At 42.9% G+C, this 22,396-nt stretch overlaps 1 protein-coding gene across 1 annotated transcript in view; it reads left to right on the top strand.

Moving 5' to 3' along the window:
* The first annotated feature begins 12,008 nt into the window (after positions 1–12,008).
* Positions 12,009–22,396, top strand: part of COL14A1 (collagen type XIV alpha 1 chain) — a 109,210-nt gene continuing 98,822 nt past the window's right edge. Inside the window, exons 1-5 of the mRNA XM_064154215.1 lie at positions 12,009–12,097; positions 13,561–13,786; positions 15,740–15,858; positions 21,304–21,420; positions 22,106–22,249. Coding sequence (XP_064010285.1) covers positions 13,704–13,786; positions 15,740–15,858; positions 21,304–21,420; positions 22,106–22,249 — 463 coding nt within the window. The 5' untranslated portion in view covers positions 12,009–12,097; positions 13,561–13,703. The remainder of the gene's footprint in view (positions 12,098–13,560; positions 13,787–15,739; positions 15,859–21,303; positions 21,421–22,105; positions 22,250–22,396) is intronic.

The raw sequence follows: 22,396 nt of genomic DNA on the forward strand, positions 1-22,396 counted from the left end.
TGCTTGTTTGTGAAATACTTGTTTCAAATTTAACAATCTATGCAAACATTTCCTTTGAAGAGGCAATTCACATTATGAAGTAATTAAAACCTTTTCACATCTTCGGTTTCTACAGTCTCTGTAAGATACCTGTTTGTGTGCAGCTATTGTGTCTATCAACTAAAAACAAAGACACATGCAGAGAAGCAGGCTTGACTGAACCACTGCTTTGTCAATAAAGTTCAGCAATGGGGCTAAACTGAGCTCTTCATATTTATTAGCATAAGCTTAATGAAGTGGGATGTTGTGCAAAGCCTGGGAATTATTAAATGATGAAGAAGTGCTCAGTAGTTTGCAGGATCAGGAATCCATTCAATTTCTGTTCTCAAAGTGCCCTAATATCCTTGCTTGACCTGCAAAGTATTTCTAGAAACAAGATTTTCTTAAAACTCCTGTAAATATTGTAGATGGAACCCAGTAGCTTTTATGGGTTCACCTGGAACAGAGAATTATCAAAGTATTTAAGATCTTAATGTTACATTTTTCTGTTACCTGTTTTGTTGTGTAAGCACCATCAGCTCAGCTGCTTTTTGAAGGCAACTTACCGCACCCTTCTGTTTGTTACTGCAGTTTACGATGTGTGTGTGTGCTGTATTTCTTTTGCCAGAACCAACAAGATCCTGTTGAACATTAAAAAAAGAAAGATCAATATTTCAGTTTCCTCAGTAGGCAAACAGTGCATTACAAAACATGTGCAAAAGAAGCATTTACAAAAGGGAGCTGATTTTCATGATAAAATATGGACTACGTTTTGTTCCATTACCTGCCGCGCATGTGTCTGCAGGATGGTTCACTCTCCCAAGAGATTACTTTCCAAGGGTAATTGATTCACCTTTCTTATCACAGCACCAGTATTCCATTCCAGGGACCATTTTATATTTAAATCCTTTTGACCTCATCTCCTACAGTCAGAGAGAAAAAAAAAATCTCTTCTGGCTCAGTCAGAAATTATGATGGCAAGGAAAATGTTTACTTTATTTCTTGCTGATTACAGTTTCTTTTGCTAAAAGCAGACAGTGCTGCCTTAATATTCAGAGCTTCAGGAAGCCACCTAATGCCAGAATAATAAAAAAAAAAGGTATAATTAAGGTCAAATTGTCCACATTTTAAAGGCTTTGTGATGATATCCTTTTCCAGTAGTTACATGATTAACGCCTAACAATGGACTCGCAATTGCAAGATGACCTTTGGCCCGTGGATTAATGCATTGCTCTTTTCTCTTTGCAGATAACCTGAAATCTATTTGCAGGTAACCTGGAAAAGCACTGCAGCAGGGTGGTGGCATCTACTACTTTTCTAATTGGAATCTGAACTTGGAAACCAGGAACTGTTGCATACACATCTATGTTGACTGCCATCAAAGATGCTTTAGTGTATTTCAGAGGGTGTACTGCAGAGAACCTATAGGGAAGCCCTCTTGAAATGACATCTAGAGGCAGTCCCAGAGGGTGTTTCAAACGATGTAAGATACCTGAAATGGCACCAGACATCTACATGTGATCAACCAAATGACATCCCTAGTATCTGCCACTTAATATTAGCTAACTCAATTGTCCTGCTGCTGGTAATTTTATTGGAGTTACCCAGCTGTATATTCAATTACTGCTGTTGATGGGAAAGAACTTTCTGGCAAGCCAGCCAATTCTTTGAGAAGTCGTTGCACAATCCTGCAGCACTGACTCTGGTGGTGTGCTATTACTAAATGCCTGAAGAAATGTGTCTCCTTTTCCCTTCTTCATATGCTGTGCTTTTTTTTTTTTTGGTGAAAATGCAAAGTGGCCTCTCAGACAAGGACAGCTTTGTTTCTGAATTGGCTGTTGCCAGTCAGGGAGACAGAGCTATCTGCCACTTGAGCTGTAATCTGTATGTATAAATGATCATACATAATTACTCTTTGCATGTTACAGCAGATCCTTCCTGCTTTTTGGGTGTTGCTGATTTTAAGTTGTCCTGAAAAGTACAGCTTTCACCCAAGGAGTCACAGCAAGGCAGTAATATGCTTCTGTTAGGGAAATGAGACTGCAAGAGGGAGTAGCAGCTACTGTAACCACAGCAAATGAGGACAGAGACAGCAGCAGCTCAGTATTTCTACTTAAACCCAGTTTTATTCCACTGCTTGCAACAGGGCAGATACTGTAGTTCTCATGTGCCCTGAGGTATTTCTATACCCCCCATACACTTTGGTGATGGTTTGCCCTACTCACTTGCACCATAGTCAATGCATCTCAGTGTTTCACATTTTAGCCCTTGGAGGCATCCAAAATGGAATAAGGAATTCAAAGTGAAATTTACAGAGAATTTAGGGGTGACACAGAAAAAAGTTCATCACAAGTACCTGTTAAAACACAAAGGCTTTAGAAGGTCTTAAGCATTGAAGATTTCACCAGCAGCTACCTAACATGCTGTGACTGCATGCCCTGCTAGCTGGCTTATACATCTTCACATTCAATAGGTTTTACAACCAGCAGCACATCCTCATGTCCCCCAACTCCTCCACATCCAGCATTCTCCAAGTGTCACCAGGCTCACTCCTAGATTCACAATAGTGACGTTAAAACACATATAGGCAACTTGGATTCCCAAAGTCATCCAGGAAGCCTGTGGAGAAGCAGAGCTAGAACTTGCCAGTTTGCTGGGACCCTTCAGGGTGCAAGCAAGGAGCACACCCCTCTCACAGGAAAACAGCAGCCCCTCTATTTACTGCAACCCACAGGGCAACGAGGCTGGTGAGAGGCCTTGAGCACAGCCCTACGAGGAGAGGCTGAGGGAGCTGGGATTGGTTAGCCTGGAGAAGAGGAGGCTCAGGGGTGATCTTATTGCTGTCTACAACTACCTGAGGGGTGGTTGTGGCCAGGAGGAGGTTGCTCTCTTCTCTCAGGTGGCCAGCACCAGAACGAGAGGACACAGCCTCAGGCTGCGCCAGGGGAGATTTAGGCTGGAGGTGAGGAGAAAGTTCTTCACTGAGAGAGTCATTGGACACTGGAATGGGCTGCCCGGGGAGGTGGTGAAGTCGCTGTCCCTGGGGCTGTTCAAGGCAGGATTGGACGTGGCACTTGGTGCCATAGTCTAGCCTTGAGCTCTGTGGTAAAGGGTTGGACTTGATCTGTGAGGTCTCTTCCAACCCTGATAATACTGTGATACTGTGTGATACTGTGGCTCCGTGGCTGTGGAAAAATACTACTCTCTGTATACTCTGAGTCTTCTATGGCCATAAAATTGTTATTTGCAACCCCGTGTGCTCAGTTCTGGCAGACTCTCATCACTCGTGTGCCAGGCACCCGTCATGTACAGCCAACCTGTTTGCTTTTCAGCTCCACATTCCTTTCCAAGCTCCTCTCCAAACTCTTCTTCCTCTCAGCCTCTCCAAGGGAGAGGATCCCTCTGCAGCAAGTCCCAGTGCCAAACTCCGCAGGCAGCCTGCCAAGCTTGAGGGCTGGATCAGTCCCCAGTCCCCGGGCGCCGTACGAGCGCTCCGCACATGGCGCAGGAGGATGTGGAGGCCAAGCGCAGTCTGGGCAGGCTGCCTTGCGCAACCGACCTGCGCGCTGCGCGGAGAGCCGCCTGCAGCCGCGCACCAGGGAGAGCCGCTCACACAGCGCACCGCAACAGCACCCTCACCCCAGGGCCTGATTTGTCCGGAACATCCCCGCCTGTTGCCAAAAGGGCATCTACGAGGCTGACTGGGGGACTGGGACGCTGCCCTGTGAGGAAAGGCTGAGGAACCTGGGGCTGTTCAGTCTGGAGAAGGGAAGCCCGCGTGGAGAGTTAATACATGTGTTTATGAACATCTGAGGGCTGGGGGTCAGGAGAGGGGCGGACAGGCTCTGCTCACTGCTGGCTGGGATAGGACAAGGAGCAATGGGTGTGAGCTGCAGCACAGGAGGTTCCGCCCCAACACAAGGCGGAGCTTCTTTACTGTAAGGGTCACAGAGCACTGGCACAGGCTCCCCGGAGAGGCTGTGGAGTCTCCTTCTCTGGAGAGTTTCAAGGTCCGTCTGGATGTGTTCCTCTGTGACCTAATATAGACTGTATGGTCCTGCTCTGGCAGGGAGGTTGAACTCAGTGATCTCTTTGATCACTTCCAACCCCTGACATCCTGTGATCCACTGGGAAGCCCACAGGATTTTCAAAGCAGTAACATCATACATGAGTTTCACTCACGTAGAAAGGCTTAGATGCTTAATTCTACCTCCGTTAATAATTCTAACTTTATCACTGACATTAATCACATATAGAAAGCCCTATGAATCTCACATGCTCACTAGGGAAGTGAATAAAATGAATACCAGTTTAACAATTCGTGTTGAAAAATGTTTGAGGATGCAGCTGGGCATATTACAATAGGAAACACAAACATTTAAGGTGAGCTGGTTTATCTATTTACAAGGTCTTGTAATGACAGGATGAGGGGCAGTGGGTTTAAACTGGCAGAGGAGATTTAAACTGGATGTTAGGAAGAAGTTCTTTCCAGTGAGGGTGGTGAGACACTGGAACAGGTTGCCCAGGGAGGTTGTGGCTGCTCCCTCCCTGGAGGTGTTTTAGTCAGGTTGGATGAGACCTTGAGTGACCTGTTCTAGTGGGAGGTGTCCCTGCCTATGGCAGCAGATTGGAACTGGATGATTTTTGAGGTGACTTCCAACCTAAACAGTTCTATGATGCTACGATTCTATTCGTGCCCTTGAAAATCAAGAATAATTCCTTAACTGCACAAAAATGCCACTTGACTTTTAAGAGCTGCTGTGTGTGAGAGCTGAGCCTGAAGCTTGCTGAATTTCAAACATGTTTACAGCTCTTTATGAAATAAGCTGATCCTATCCTCCCTCTTTCCTACCAGTGAGTGTTGCTCTTTATTTTAATGGAATACGCCCAAATTCCAACCAAGTTGCTTTTAACATTACACAGATTCAAGTTCTCACCATAGACTCCTACAGCCTGTGTATTTTAGGTCTAAAGCAGAATTATTTTACTGAGGAAGGCTCGTTGTCCCAACCCCCATTCTTCTCCTATTCAGCTTCCCAGGCTGGCAGTCTGAACAGTGATGGAGAGCAGGGAAGATGAGAGGGGGAGCTTTCCAAAGATTAATGCTGGTCAAAGATTAGTTTGACTCCCCCATGCAGAGTTATTGGTGCTATTTAGGAAACAGGGAGGAAAGTTACTCCTTTGGCTAGCACTGGGAAAAAAGAACTGAACTGGACAGAACAGGGACATGATCCATCTTGATTTAACTGATCTACTGTCTAATTGTCTGTATACTCAGCCTCTTACACAGGTTAATATTAGTTCACATGAACCAGTGAATGCAGAAGCAATGTGAACATTCAGGTTGTTACTCCAAGGACTCATATTCATGCTTTTAAGTCCAAAAAGCATCCAGAGCTTCCAGATTTTAAAGACTGATTTGCCATTGGAATGGGCTGCCCAGGGAGGTGGTGGAGTTACCATCCCTGGAGGTGTTCAAGGAAAGACTGGATGAGGCACTTAGTGCCATGGTCTGGTTGACTGGATAGGGCTGGGTGCCAGGTTGCACTGGATGATCTTGGAGGTCTCTTCCAACCTGGCCGATTCTATGATTCTCTAAGTCAAACTTTACTAATATGCGAGGGGATAGGCTGGTGGCCCAAACAGCATCAACTCTTTCCCATGTGCAGGATAATTAATAGTAATACTAACAACACTGTGAAAATCCCAGTGGCTTGAGGCAGATGTTTTGGCTATTCTTCTAAGGCTGCAAACCTCAGGACAGAGGTTTTATTTGTGTAAGATGCTGGAGAATGTCTACTATTCCATAAGTATCTCTGAAGATTGTGCTGTACAAAACATTGCACTCCTGAGGAATGTATTTTCCTCAGGGCCTTGCTGTAAGCTGACTTATTTTAAGCACTGTGTCAATTTAAACAGGCCATGAACAAAATGTTTTCTGTGCCCTGTGAGATAAAGAAACATTACTGCAGCCAGTGCCAATATTACGAGAATAAAGTAGCATTTATGATGGATGTCACTAGCAAGTTAAATATAAGTAAGGCCCAAACAATGATAATCTAAAGGAAACAGTAAAAAAAGGAAGGGAGATGAAGTGGATTACAGTACTTTGTCAAAAAGCCTGCGATGAAAAGTTGTTCACTACAGTTTCATGAACATGTAGTGGAAAATGATGCAGCACCATAGATAGAGCGTGGCCCCTAAATGTTCTGTTTTGCCTGGGTTTGACTGAGGTGCTGTTTAGTGCAAGATTCAGGTGGTGCAAAAATGTGTACAGCTGCATAAAATATAGTTTCTTGAGTTTTGAGAGGCGGGGGGGAAAGCGTTAACCTAAAACCTTTGAGATGTTATCTGCTTTTTGTGGTTGCAGCCTCTCCTTTTTTTCAGCTTTCACATTCTTTGTCACAATACCCTGTAATTCTTTAAGCCATCAGATCAATCACTTTGGAGCATAATTGCTGCCGGCTATTTGTTCCAGGCTAGTATATACACTTGCTTTCCTCCTGTGTAATTTCCTGTTATTTTTGGCTTTATGTTTAAAAGGCTTAAATCACATCCAATGGAAAGTGTCCAAGCACTTCCTGGGTGCATATGCGACACACAGCTAGACCTGCAACACATGCAGAGCAGAACTTCAACTTTGCCACCTTCTCTTCTTTATCCTAACAGTTCTTGGCAAATTTTGAGACAGCAAAAGGCCATCTCAGTCACAGGGACAGCCACAACAGTCGCACATCCTGACTACAGTCACACATACTCTAGCAACATGGGCACCACTGCTGAGCAGCACTGAATTGCACTCCACTGTACCACCTTCCTCTCTATAGAGAAGCTTTGCATAAGTGGAACCCTTCATAGGAATTACAGAATCAGTGAGATTGGAAGAGACCTCCAAGATCATCCAGTCCAACCTAGCACCCAGCCCTGTCCAATCAACTAGACCATGACACTAAGTGTCTCATCGAGGCTTTTCTTGAACACCTCCAGAACTTGAGTAGCACAGGTCCCAGAAACTGAAAATTTCTTTACTCTTAGAAGGTAGATCATAGCACAGGGGCAATTAAAGTCTTGTGCTTTGGCAGACACGGTACTTAAATCTAGATTTTCAGAAGCTAGAATTTAAGACACAAGAGAGATTTTTGTCCAAGACTGCCCCCCTCTGTTACTGCTTCACAACTGAGTAATTATTAAAACTTGTAATTACTGAAACTGTTGTAAATTCTTCTCATACTTGCTAAAGTAAGATTTCCGGTATGCTGATTTTTAGTACTGGTATTGATTGGAAAATTAAACTGACAGTTATTCCAGCTGCTTAAACACCTCTGGTATATGAACAGGGAAGGCATAGTGAATTTATGCAGTATTTAAGCCAAGGTAGTTTTATTGAAGTGTTAGCACCAAATCAAAATACTAATATTTCTCTTGGTTTTCCTCCCTCACATTCAAATTACTCTGAAACACAGGCTCTGATTATTTTTTTTTTACAGCAATAGCTTTTACTTTGGCAAATACAAACTGCAGTACCATTTCTCTTTTGTAAAAATTATGCTAAGGTCAATTGTTTGGGAAAAGTTAATGTTAAATATTTAACACTATTTAACAGAATTTAAATATTTGTTTAAGCATTTAACATAGGCTTAAATAAAAATTGGGAAACTAAGGCTATTCTTGAAAGTTCCAATTGTAACACTTAAAAATGTGTAGGGGAACAAAGCACCCATCTCTGAATCTTCCCATCCACTTCAAACCCCTTAAAACTCTGCCTCCCTGCTACTCATGAACTACAAAGTGTGGCTGAGCTCCCTTGCCAAATGGCTTTGGATAAACTACAATTGAAAGAGGCTAAAAAGAGGAAGGTAAAGTTCTGCTTGTGTCTCCAGGCTCATACAACTATGTCCATTCATCCGTGCTGGCCAAAAAAAGGGCTCGGCAACCAGCTTGGATGTTCAAGTATAAACTAAGAATAGATGACTCTTACCTCACAAATCTAAAGGAATCCAATTTGACTGCAGAATGAAAAACTAACTTAATGAAACGTAAATTTTGTCATTATTCCCATTACCTTCTGGAACCTTCATACTGAGATGAACAGAAAAGTACATGACTGAGGAGTATTTCTCTCTCCCTATGCTCCCTTTGCCCAGTTTTGCTCTCTTTTCTCCACGTTGGCGGACCAAGACCAACCTTAAACATGAACAGTTACACTTCAGTGGTCATGACATCAATCTGCCTTCCTACGTATGCCTTTCACTTACCTCATTATGTGTAATAAGCTTCAGATGAATAAACCTAGCAGCTCACTAAAGTGCTGACAGCACTGAAATCTCCTAAAAATATCAAGGAAATGAAAATGACTCATCAGATGCCAACCGATAACAAAACAAAGCTGAACTACTCTGACAGTTCTTGCCTAAAAAATAGAGCTGCAAAAAGCCACATTTGTGGGGTTAATATCAGTGAAACAGCTGTAGCACAAAGAAAGTCACTAGAAAGGAATACTTCACCAAAAAATAGCTGCCCTTTTCAAAACTGATTTAGCTGCATATTCGTACTGCAAAATAAGTCTACATTTGTCTTAATTAATGGAAATAAGAAACTTTAAAATGTAAACATGGCTAATAGGTTAGATGGTGTATCACAATTGCATTTTTCATTATAATTTTTTTCCCCCTATTTTGAATTTGGAAAGAATACAGTCCTAAGTCCTTCTCTGATCTCTCAGCACATGACTTCAGAAATCACTTCGTTATTGCAAGTGTTGACAGACGGATCTTGGCAAACCAGTTTTCAAAGAGCATTGCATGTATCATTATATCTAATAACAATTACAAAATGTACAGCAAAACTCGGATATGCTTTACCTCACGCATTATCTCTGTCTTTCTTTACTAAAGTTCTTCAAAAAGCAAAAATATATACAAAACCTATGAACTGTTAGGCCTAGGGAGTAGTCTGAACCATGGAAATGGATGTTCCATAGTCAAACTCTTGAACGTGAGTGGAGTTTTTGGATGCTAAGGTAGAGAGAGGGCATTTAAAAATGAACCTCTATTGATAATATCATAGAATCATAGAATCAACCAGGTTGGAAGAGACCTCCAAGATCATCCAGGCCAACCTAGCACCCAGCCCTATTCATATACATTAGTTGAGGAGATAAAAACACTATTCACCTTAAAAACATCATTGTAATAAAACAATACACAACTTGGTTATTTTTTAAATTATTTGCAGTTAAAAAATATCCTTCAAATTTGATCATAGAACCAGGTTGGAAGAGACCTCCAAGATTATCCAGTCCAACCTAGCACCCAGCCCTATCCAGTTAACTAGACCATGGCACTAAGTGCCTCATCCAGGCTTTTCTTGAACACCTCCAGAGACAGTGACTCCACCACCTCCCTGGGCAGCCCATTCCAATGCCAATCACTCTCTCTAGGAAGAACTTCCTCCTAACATCCAGCCTATTCTTCCCCTGCCACAACTTGAGACTGTGTCCCCTTGTTCTATTGCTGGTTGCCTGGCAGAAGAGACCAACCCCCACCTGGCTACAACCTCCCCTCATATTCTCATTTCCTAAGTCTTGTGGAAAATGGCATAACAAGTAACACTGCAATCATCAGAATTTTCTAAGCATGTGCTAAAAAAGCAGAAGACAAAAAAACCCCATGAGGATTGACAATTATAGTGTAACTCTTCCCCATGTCCACCTGAAACACCTGTGATTTTCATTTCTGTTCAGTGCCCACAAGCACAGCTGACAGTGATCAGTTATTTGATTCAAGTGTACCATTGGCTCACTTTGAGCTCACCAGCCTGCACTAATTCTGTTCTTATGATGGATTAGTGAATAGTTTCCAGCTGTATTTTTAATATAATTTCCACATAATTCCCATTAATAGAAATGCTGTGGCATCTATACTAGCCAGGGAAAGGATGGTCTATATCTTGTTGGTGTGAATACTTTTAAAATGTGGTGTCTGTAAGTCGTGGTTGTTTTGAAATCACTGTGGCTTGGCCAATTCAAAATAGTGGGAGGTAAACTGGTGGGTCCAATTCAGTAAATTTCTTCCAAAAAACTCCAGGTTTTGGATGGAAGACAAGAAGGAAAGATTGGTAAATCAGGTGTACGTTGATATTGTTTATTTTGTGATCTTTATCTATTACCAGATATGCAATTTACACCAAGTATTTCAAGGAAGCTTTACCTTTTAGCTTGAATTTCTGAACATGAGCTCTTCCTTGTAATTATGCAAGAAAATCTACAGTGCTGTCTCGAGAAATCTGAGCAAAACTCAGAAGTAACAAGTGTGATTCACTCTAAAAAGTGAACAGATAGATTTGACCAAAATCATCAGAGTTACCCTTGAAAGCACACTCTTTGTATGAACTTAACACATTAATTTCTTTTCTGATGCAAACAAGTGATTAAAAATTAAAATAGAAAGTCATTTGAAGGATACAGAATGTTACAGAATATTTTTTTAGTGGTCAGTGGGGTCGTCAAGACTTTTCGGTGAGTCTCAATAATGTAACTAAGCACAGCCACAGGATGGTGCTCATGGACTTTGCATGCTACATTATAAATCAGGAGAAAAAAAAACCGAGGGAGCCAGACACTCCCTCTGGCAGGCTATTCCTTGTTTCCTGAAATGCATGAACCAGCAAGTAGCTGTGGATTAAGGCTGATTCATCTCTCTGCATTTACCCAGCCTTCAAGATGATTGCTTGTCTTCTGCACACGATTGCTTAGCTAAATACATACATTAAGGACTGAGGAAGTGTAGAATGTACCACATAGAGCATCAACTAGGGGAGCATCTTATCTTCTCTTGAAAGCTGATTTCTTTGTGACTGATACAAGTGTTGGCCGTTGCACACAGCTGGCAGTGCAGTAACTGCAGACAATGGGATCTCCTGCATTCCTAGATATGGAAGATGTTTTTTTACTTCTAGGAATGATTTTTAGCCTTTGCTATTGAAAGCAAGTGGACTTCAGGAGTTTCTTTAAAGCTCAAAGGCTTCTGCAGTTTTGTTGGAAAGATATCTGTGCTCTGTGAGTTTGTACAAGAGTCTGCAAACCTGGGAATCCTACTCAAGCAGCAGAAGGTCCTGTTCTACAGTTAGTCACAACCATCTCCCTGAGACTTCCTACTCTTTCCTAGAAGGACTTCTAACCTACATTTAGAAAGGGATGCACATCTCTGTTCCAGCTACACCTGTTGTTTCTTAACTGCAGTCCTTCAGTGATTTCAGTTGTAATTTTATACATCTGACCAGGCATGTTTTACAGAGTATTTTCATTCACCTCCTAAATTCTCAAGATGCAAAAATTTCACGTGTCATAACGTTAACTGTAAATTCAGTAGGGCATACCACAGGGCAACTCATATCTCTCTCTCTATAGATATATAGATTCTGTAATTCCACATCCCCATTGCAGTGTCTACACAAAACTGTCCATATGTACTACGATGCTTTTAATTAAGGTTTATACTAAGCCAGACAAGTCCTGGAACACTTTAATATAACTATTTATCCGATGAATCATTAATACACACATTGCAATAGGGAATACTTGCACTCCGTATCGCGAAGTAGCCACCATCTAAATCATTTAAAAAGAACGAGGAACTTCGGGGAAAGGAAAATGAGTTAAAAGATACCAAAATCAGGGAGAAAAAAGAAAAAGAAAGAAAGAAAGAGGACAGAGAAATGCACAACACCTGCTCACGTAATGCTGCCTGAACTCCCCCTTGCCCTGGAGCCCACCCCAGCCCTGCCTCCCCGCGCACCTGGCCGCGCCCCCGCTGCGGAGTTCGGGCTTGGGGGCGGGGGTTGGATCTCTGGCATCTCTCATGCCTCTTTCTCCCCCCCCCCCCCCCCCCCGCCCCCTTCTTTCCACCTTCTGCTCTATAATTGCCCGCCTCCTTTCGCTCCCCTTTCGCCTTATCAGATGCGGCGCAGTGAGGGAAAGAGCGGCCAGAGAGGAGCGAAGCGGCTCTCCTGCAGCCGCCCCAACACCCCCAGCCCCGCGTGATAGCAAGCGGCCGCACCCGCGCTGCTGCTGCCCGCACAGGTCGGTGTGAGCTCCGCTTCGTTCATTTCGAGAGCTGGGGCGAGGCGGGCGGGGACTCGGGGCAGGAACGAGAGCGCTTCCCACTCACCTTGGCCGGCCACCCCCTACGGCGACGGACGGATGGGTGAGGGAGGAGAACTTCGAGGGGTGGAAAGTGGCGAGACTGCCGTGGGGAGGAAGAGCCCTTCAGACTCCCCTAGAGGTCTCTTACTTTAAAAATGAACGATAGTTTAAAGTACCCAGGCGTAGTTTAAACAGAGGCTCAGGCTGCCGCTCTCGCTCCTCGCGCGGCCAGCCTAGAGGCAGGTGGCTTCCCACCGGCTTATCGCGCCCGGCGCCTGAGGGCATTATGTTAGCTAGAGGCTGCCTGAACCTGCGAGCCCGCCCCCGCTGCAGCGGGCAGCCTCTGCGTCTTGCGGAGCCCGTCCCCTCGCCTCAGCTCGGCGAAGGCAGCGAGCTCCCTTCAGTTACTTCACTTGTGGTGGGAATTCGTTTTCCACAGAAGGCCCGCGACTGCATAGGGATTCGGGGGCCGCGCTTGTGAGCCGCAGCCCCTCAGGCTGGGCTGGAGCCGTGTTGTGCGAGCTATGGAGAGACGAACGAAACGGCACCGCGGTGTCGTGACACTGCCGGCGGGGACGGCGTCTCCACCTCGCTGCCGGCTCGCTCTGCCACCTTTCCGCCTTTCCCGCGTGGGGGCAGCAGCCATGGCGGCGGCCGCGGCGGCTCCCTCGAGGCCGCGGCGGTGTGGGAGCAGGTCGCGTTCTTGCTTTGGCCCGGGGGGACGTCGACCCGAGAAACATCCGTCTGCTGCAGGCGGCGGCAGGGCGCAGCGCCACGCCGCTCTGTAACGAGCCTCAGAGGCTGGGAGTCGGGGGCTTTCAGGAGGGCAGCGCTGACCGTCCTGCCTGCCTTGGGAGAGGCTGCCAGGGCTGTGCTGAGGCGGCTCTGCCTCCTCGCGTGGGCAGGGCGCGCTTCTGCGGGCAGGGCGGTACGGAGCGCAAAGGTGCACATTTGGTGTCTCCCGGTCTGAGAAGTCTCAAAGGCGAGTTGTTACCTCCGAAGAAGGTACCCTGTTTCCAGATCCCTGCGGATGGCCCGGGTGGGCTGCAGGATGGAGCTGGGAGCACCCAGGGGAGTAGGACTCGCCTCATGGGCAGGACTCATGGCTTGGGAGGGTTTGGTCTCTGCTGCCGGCGCTGTTCCGTGTTGCCAAATAGTTAATAAAAAGTGAAGTATGTAAAAAGCAGGAGGAATAGGATATTTCTTTTTATCTCCAGATGAAGTCACCCACAAGGTGGCTGCAGACTCGTGGTTAGGTTTAGTAGTTAAGTGAACCTTTTAAGTTGAGCTCATTGCGGAGGTGAACTTGTGCCACCAGTTGGCTATATCCCAATAAACTTCTCTTCTTTAGTAGATGTTTGTTTTCTTGAGAAGTTGCAGTAAAGAGTGTTTCCACTTAGGATTGCCTGCGAATATTTATAATTCCTGCCTGAGAGGAGATGAAATCTAGCAGGTGGGGCCTGGAGCTGCCACTATGAGTATTTTAATGCCTGGAAAGAAATCCACACGTCCTCAGTGCTGACTGCGTTGGAGAGTGAGTTGTATGTGGCTCTTCAAAGAGCCTACGTTCACATGTGCCAAGTTGTATTCCCAAATGAAAGGAGAAGCATCAGTACCTAGTATAAGGTACAGAAGGAGTGGGTTGTAGGCTGTCTGAGACGTAATTCTTCTTTCTTTCTATTGCCTGACACTAGGCAGCTGTCTGCTGATCCTGCTGGCTTGTATGGATCCAGTTCTTGGGTGTTTGGCTTTTTGTGTAGCAGGGAGTCTGGGCACTTTGCTCAGGTTTCTGAGTTCATTTGGGGATGTGTACTAAGAGCTGGGTGTTACAGTACCAAGGCTGTTACTGGAGCTAGCAGTTTGTCTCTGACTTGAGATGGATTCAAAATATTCAAGATGGATTCAAGTTGTGCTGGGGGAAGTATAGGCTGGATGTCAGGAGGAAGTTCTTCACAGAGAGAGTGATTGGCATTGGAATGGGCTACCCAGGAAGGTGGTGGAGGCACTGTCCCTGGAGGTGTTGAAGAAAAGACTGGATGAGGCACTTAGTGCCATGGTCTAGTTGATTGGACAGGGTTGGTGATCGGTTGGACTGGATGATCTTGGAGGTCTCTTCCAACCTGGTTGATTCTATCATTCTATGATTCTATACTTAAGTAGTGTGGAATTTGTTGATAATTTGGTTAAAACCTGGCTAACTTTCTATGTGGATGCAATTCACAATGGCTCAGCCCCATATATATTTTCAGGTAGCCTATCAAGCATTTGTGACTGATATTTGCTATAGCAGACCTACCAAGTCCTGGGAAATTATGGCAAGTTGCTAATACTTGAAGAGAAGGCGATTCAGGTCTTTACCTCTTATCTGTTTAATAGTGGTTGAGGTACTTCAGTCTGACTTTTATTAGGTGGGCACAAAATAAATGGTTCAACCACTTTATCAGAAGAGAAAGAATCATAGAATCAGTCGGGTTGGAAGACACCTCCAAGATCATCCAGTCCAACCGATCACCAACCCTGTCCAATCAACTAGACCATGGCACTAAGTGCCTCATCCAGGCTTTTCTTGAACATCTCCAGGGATGGTGACTCTACCACCTCCCTGGGCAGCCCATTCCAATCCCAGTCACTCTCTGTGAATAATTTCCTCCTAATAACCAGCCTATACCTCCCCTGGCACAACTTGAGACTGTATCCCCTGGTTCTCTTAGGGTGGGAAAATGTGGGAGGCAAGGTCAGTGATGGTATGCTTGGGAATATTACAGAAAATGACACAGGAAGTAGATAGGAGGGACCTGCAACCCAAATGAATAACCCCAAATTTATTTAAGCCTTCAAATGATGACTTGCTGACAGCAAGAAATCTACTAGTAATAATATTAATTTATTTTTCCCATAAAATACTAACAAGAGAAGGCAGCAAATGTTATTCTGCCTGGGACAAAATGCTTGCTAAAGCTAGTACAGTAAAGTTGGGTGACAATTAAACATTTATAAGCATGCTGTTTTGAACATGTTGGTGGCGTCTTGAGACATGCTTCTATGTATGTTGGATAGCTGTAGTGGAAAGTGTAGAGACACTTTACATGAGTGGAACCCTTCATTGAATCAACCAGGTTGGAAGAGACCTTCAAGCTCGTCCAGTCCAAAGTATTGCCCAGCCCTATCCAATCAGCTAGATTATAGCACTAAGTGCCTCATCCAGCCTTTTTTTGAACACCGCCAGGTGACTCCACCACCTCCCTGGGCAGCCCATTCTAAAGGCAAATCATAGTAATACCTATTTTACCTTATGAAGTGCAGCAGACTCTGCTTCCAATACTCATATGTGCTTGGCAAAAAATATCACTTTAGGCAGAATTTTGGATACTGTTGAGTGGCCCAGGGGGTGTCTTTTGTCCCTTTCAGGTAAGATATACTTTGGTTATAAACCTGCTGTCAGGCATCAGTGAAGCCAAGATTTCATCCTATGGCAAATTTCTTTCTCTTTTTTTAATCCAATTTTCCCCAAAGTTTTTATTCAAGTAGATGCCTTATCTTTGCAGGTTTAATAAGTCTTTTTGTTCTGTGTGTTTTCAGACCTGCTGATATTGTGTCTATTGAGAGGAAGAAGATGCTGTTTCGATATGAGATCCAGAGCTGTTTCCTGGCTTTTTTAGCTCTTGCAGCTTTCTTCATCAGTGATGCCAAGGGCCAAGGTATGTCATAAATAAGAAGATGGAGCTTTTCATTCTAACTGTTTCCAAATACAAGTGTTATTTCACTCTTAGTAGCATTTGAATCTGGTACTACTGCAAATGAAGCAGAAGTTTTACTGCTGAGCTGTAGGTGGGAGTAGAATTAATTGTTTGTGTGTAAACCTTTTTGTGAACTTGGGTGTCTCAAAATGAGTTATATGGAGCTTTTAAAAAAACTTACTTGAGTGAAATTACTCATCAGAAATTGCTGTGATTGTCCTCTACATAATCAAGTAAGTTTGAAGAGCCAGCTATGCTACTAATTTTTTATGGAATATATGTTTTGTTTTCCTTTGTTGGAACAGTAGCTATTGTAACCCAGACAGCGTTGCACAGGACTGTTAAATGTCACAGACTACTTCTGCAGCTTGTTTTAAAATGTCCTTTGTGAGTATTAAAAGATACTGGTGAGACTGTTAAGCTTAAGTACTTGTTGGATCATGTTGACAGTGGTTTGACATCTAGAGAGAATTTATCCTGTTGCTTGGGGAGGAAAGGAGGAAGAATGCTAATCAGTTTTTATGACTTTTAGAGAAAGATTTCTTGAGTCTTTTCACATTTATGTAATCCCTTTTATATGAGACTGCATCAGCATAACTGAGCAAAATTTGATCCTGGATCTCTTCTAAAGGGTCTTGTGTAATGCATTATTCATGAGTACATTCAAAGGGCAGTGACAATATCAGGCTTTCCAAGTTCTGGTAAATGCAAGTATCGGTCTGCTTGGCACTTGAGTACTGGGGAAGCACATGCCATCTTGGATGTTTGGGAATCTCCAAGCATTTTACCAACCTCTCTCAGGATGTAGAGATGCATGTAAAGTAGTAACATTTAATGTGGCCATTGTGAGGTGAATGAAGAAATACACATTCCCTGGATTCAGCACATCGGAGGTCCAGAATGTTTGTGACTTAATAAAGCAAAACATATGGTTCATCCTCTCTCTGTGTATATCAGTCCTCATGCATGTGGTTAAGATTTGCAGAACAGGACTGGGGATTGAGAACCACCTCCAGAAAGTTTTGGCAGAACTCTTGAGCTTGGAAAATCAGACTCATTCCAAACCCCTATTTTTTTAAAATTGATTTAATCTGCCACAAGTAAGGGAGAAAACTCTCAAACTATTAATACAACGAAATGAAGGTCATAGAGAGTTTTTTTCCACAGTCATCACACAAGCAGAAGCTAGAGCTGGTGTACTTGATGAAAAAAGAACAATACTTCCTTTGTTCTTACACTCTTTCAGCAAGCATCATCTGGTGAGTGCTGTCAGCAGTGTGGCACTAAGCTAAGTGGACTATTGCCTTGGCCCAAAATGGTTATTAGGTTATTGAATGAGGTAATATGAAGTCTCTAGTCCATGTTCACAGAATAAAAATATTTCTTGCTACACTTGGAGTAATAAGATGTTACTCAAAGCCTTTTTTTTTTCTCAATGTTGCCACTCCTTGCAGTAAACTCTCCCTGCAGCTGGCAAACTATTTACAGCTTAGTACTGTGCTAACAATATGTTTGTCTGTTTTAAGAAACTATCTGTATGCTCTGCCAAGGTGTAGGAAGAGCTAGTATTAGTCCCAGCTTGCATTTCCCTTCTTTGGTGTAAGTGCTCAGGTGAAGTTGTGTAATATTGACTTCTCAGGAAGGAGAACGTGCTTGGGAGACTGAAATCAATGTACCTGAAGCTACAACTTGTTCCTTCAGCTGAGAAGTTACCTCTGTTGAGCTACATGGGTTTTACCTCATTTATTGGTTAGTTGCCTTATAAGCCACATGGTGCCATTTTTTTACTTGCAGTTCTCCTTTCATCACTGCTATGTCTTCCTCATTCAGTGTAACATTACTTAAACAGTGACAAAATTCAACTTTTGTTTACTTATGTTCTTATATAGTACATAGAAATAGTGCTGGGCAAGAAAAATATTTTAGAATTCTCCATTTATGAATAAAGTGACTTGCATTAATTTTTTTCTTCTTTGTTTAAAGATGGAAACTTTTCTTTGTGTAGCAATAATTTCCACATGTTATTAATGTGATTGCAGTGCACATTAACTCAAAGTTTTATGACTAAAGTAAATTGGAAGCCACAACGTTTAGTTAGTATCCTGTCTTAAGACTATTGGTTGTCTTAACAGCATATATGCTACTTATGGTATTTTTCCTTTCCATTAAGGTACTTAGTTCAAAACATGCTTTCCTTAGTTGTCCACAAGAGTGATGTATTTGGAGTGCTAATTTATCTGGTGGCATAAAGCAAAGTCTTAAAGTTGTCTGTAGGTTTTTCTTGGGTGACTGCTCTAATGTTGCTGATGGCCATTCACTTTTGCATTCCTGTAAAACCACTTAACAAGCTCTGGCTACTGATTTTTATCAGTTAACTGACTCAGCTTGGATTAATTTTTTTCCCTTTCTGCAAGAAGTGAGATTTTGTTCCACAGACAATAAAGGTCCAAAGAAATAAAGATATCCTCTTCAGGTTGGTGAATGTGTAGTAATTCCCATCAATATTTTGTTGTCTGTTCAAGTGTTAGATTTATAACTCCCTTAGCTATATGTACGGTTCTCTGCCAGAGCATTAGTCTTTGCACAACTAAGGCACGTTTGAATATCTGACTGGTGAATAAATCTTTTCTTCTTCATGGTTAATTGCTGTGTGAGAATGTCCATTCCCCTGCACTGCCACCTTTAATATGAAAACCCTTAAACCAATCAAGTGAAAATTGATTAGTTATGTAAAGACTATCCTGGCACAACTTTTCTAGTCTTTCATGCTGTTACTCTGTAGTAAACAGAAAACCTTTTGGTGATTGTGTCCCTTCTTTGCTTGTAAGATCTGTGATGTGTATTCAGAGGCTCCCACAATTTACCTGTCTTGGTGATGGCTAATACCAATTAGGCCAGAACTATGCTGCTTTGTTAGAAGGTGCTTTCATGAACTATTAACTTGAAAGTAGGATGGAATGGAACGACAGGGAAGGGAAGATGATGTCAGAGAAAACAAACTCAGAAGATCTAAGATACAATTTTTACTTTTTTGGGTCAATCCTTGCTGTTACTGCATCCCTCTCTGCTCTACCTCCTAATCCCCATACAACTTTACCACTTAATCCTGGTAAAATGTGCAGCATTTTTCTACTTGCATAAAAGTCATTGCTCAAAAGTTTGTTTGCTCTTCCTTAGATGAAGTAATAAGATTTGTATGTTTTGCAAACTTCTAGGTATGGTTTGTCGCTCTTGGTTCATTCAGTCCCAATTCATTGTGATTTATCTAGAGCTCAAAGACAAGAGTGACTCTTGAGAATGAATTAAAAGCTATGATCCATGACTACAGTCTGCCTGGCTTTCAAAGCTTTTTGCCATAGACTCTCATTTTATTACAGTTACAGCATGCTGAATGTTCTTACAGAAACCTGTCCAGCAAAACGTTTTGTGATACGAGGGCCAGATTTTCAAAGAACTGAATTTCTGTTTGCTGTGATTCCTTCACAAACTCTTGCTTGCAGCCTTTCTGTCTCTATACTTCTGAGAGGTGACATGAAATCTTAAGAGGAGGTCTGACAAGACTGTGCCCAGCACCCGGAGAAATACCCTGTTTGGGTGTAAGTCTGGTGCTGTGTATAAGTACAGTTTTGAGTGTGTGGATTTGGTGTCCCCTTGCCTGCCTTCTTGAGCTTGTTCTCTGAAGTATTTGAAAAGGTAGAGTTGTTACTTAGCTGTTCTTGGTGCTTCTGTACTCTTTGTATGTACTTTGAAGGACTTAACACTGAAACACATTAAAAGTAGAGAATGTGTCCTTGGTCTGACAAAGCTGTCCCTTATGGATTGAGAGGTTGGATGCAAGAGAGTACATCTCTTACATTAAACCTCCAGATTTTTACTTCTAGTACCAAAATAGTAGATGTCACATGAAGAAAACACCATCCTGTCACAGAGGAATCTCCAAAACCCACAACCTGCCTCTTCTCTCTTTCCCCAAGCTGTTGGAAAAAGTCACACTTAGGAAAAAGTAATCGGTTAGGGCTTTGGCTGCTGCTTGCTCCAGAGCAGCACTGACTGTAACAGGTGAAATGGAAAGACCAGAGACTGCTGGCTTGCACATTTCTTGTTGACTCAGATACTCCATATGCTGTAATCCTTAAATTTCAGAAATGAGAGCTGTTGGTGTATTGTATCTAGTGGACCAACAAATTGGGTATGATCCTAGCCAATTGGGCCCTGGGGAAAAGAAGTGTCTATTTCTGTGTTTCAGATAACTTCTCTTAATGCTTATTAACAAACTTTAAATAACAGAGACACCAAGAGTTTGGGATGTGAAGAAGAAAGTTGAGGGGACTCTGGGGGCAGTGGGAAAAGGAGGGGTGTTGTTGATGGAGTAGTCTGAGCTTTTCTAGCCCTTTCTGTTCTTCAGTCTGGGTAGCTTTTCTGGCTGCTTTTCCCTCTAGATGAATTGTCAGCCAAACTATTCCAGATTTTTTCCTTCATTGACAGGCTGCACGTGTAGCAGTTCTGCTTAAGTAGTTTGCTGTGAAGGATGGATGTGACTTCCTGAAGCAGATCAGAGCCTTCTCCAGTATCAGAGGAGTTTGACTATAGGGACGCAGAGGTGTGGAGAAAGGTAGTTATATGCACAGGCACAAAGTTGCTGATACTGCAGTAACAATGTCGGGTGAATTTCTCTATTTTTTCCTGTGTGTTACTTTTCTCCATACTTTCATACTTTTGTTCAGTTTGCTTCTGTTGAGAACCTAGACGATAGCACAGAGAAAGCAGAAGCCAGATTTGCTTACCATCCAGATCACCCTTGTCTAAGTCTTGACTAGCCTGTGCAAGCCTGCTAGTCTCAGTGAGACCAAAGTGCTTGCAGCAGAACAAGTCTGTGTGCCACTTGGGCTGGGTTTGCAAATTGGGCAGCTAATGTTCCCTCTGCTTTGTGCATGCCTATCTTTCCTCTTGGTTACTGTGTCTTCACAAGGCTTTGAAAATTTGGCTCTGAGTAACCTTAAATGAGGGGAAATGTTCACAGTAATGTGAGGTAAAGGAGGTTAGTTAAAGTGTCAATTTAAGCAAGGAGAGCAATTTTAATTTCCATATATTAACAAAGAGAATATTTTTTTACCTGCTTTGCCTGCTAAACTAGTATCTTAACATCTAACACTGTTTGTCTTTCTGTCCTCTGCTGTTAGGTTGTTAGTTTATTTTTATAAAGAGATAAATGAGAGGTATGTCTGAGGGAAGTAGTGCACCTGGGGGTGTCATTTTACAAACTAATAAACTGATGTATGTGGTAATTTGAATAACTTGCATCCTGTGCTGTTAAAATTGTGTTGTCTTCCTCTGTGTGTATTTGTTTAAAATGGCCCATTGCTTTTTATTTGAATTTAAAATGTTGTTTTCTCTCCCTGCTTGCAGTGTCCCCACCAACAAGACTAAGGTATAATGTAGTCAGTCCTGACAGTGTACAGATCTCTTGGAAAGCCCCAAAAGGGCAATTCACTGGATATAAGCTGCTTGTCACTCCAAGTTCAGGTAAAACAAAAGTCTGTGTGTTCTCTTTTGAGGTGAAAGCTTGAACAGCTATTCAGAGGCTAGTGTTATCCTTCAGAATGAAGGAATTGTAAGCATAACAAGAATATTGACTGGTCAACAGAAGAAAGAAATCAGCCTCCCCAATGGGTGGTGAGAATATGAGAATCAAATGCTTAAGGTAGTAGAAGTGGGTGGATGCTAGTTACATTTCCTATGTACTCGTTTTTTATGTACATAATATATATTGTTTGTATTTGTGCATGGGAATTTTCTTGTCCAAAGGAAATAGAGGCTGTTCAGAGATGGCATGAGTATAAGGGGATCAGAACTGGCAGATAGTCGCAGAGCAGTGTGGAAGCTTGTGGGTACTAAACAGTTTTTTTGCCAGATGTTTCTGTTTTTTCTTAATTAACAGTTTTGCTGGACACTGTGGCTATTCCATGAGGCCCAGATACAAGGGCTAGGTCATTCTATAGCCATTCTGTCTAAGAAAACTGCTCTATGCCTTTGTCAGGCTACCTGACTTGATGGTTTTTTGGGGTGTCTTCTGGCCTGGCAATATGGATAATCCCAAAAGGGAGAACATTTGTGGTCTGTAGAGATTGAGATAGTTTTGAAGTTATTACATGTATCATGCTGTAGGAAAAGCAAACTAAGTTACATGGTGGGTTTTTTTGTCTTACAGGTGGAAAAACCAATCAATTAATTCTTCAAAACACTGCAACTAAAGCAATTATTCAAGGTCTTATTCCAGATCAGAACTATGCCCTTCAGATCATTGCATTCAGTGAAGACAAGGAGAGTAAGCCAGCGCAAGGCCAGTTCAGAAGTATGTATCTTTATGCCTGACATGCCAAATTTGACAGATATTTAGTATAACTTGTGAAATTTTAATGAGGCCTGACACAAAAGGGAACAATGGAAAGGCCAATCAGAGCCACAGATTTTTAACTGATGCACATACAGCACTGATCCA

The sequence above is a fragment of the Pogoniulus pusillus genome, chromosome 14, assembly GCF_015220805.1.
Source record: "Pogoniulus pusillus isolate bPogPus1 chromosome 14, bPogPus1.pri, whole genome shotgun sequence".
NCBI lineage: Eukaryota > Metazoa > Chordata > Aves > Piciformes > Lybiidae > Pogoniulus > Pogoniulus pusillus.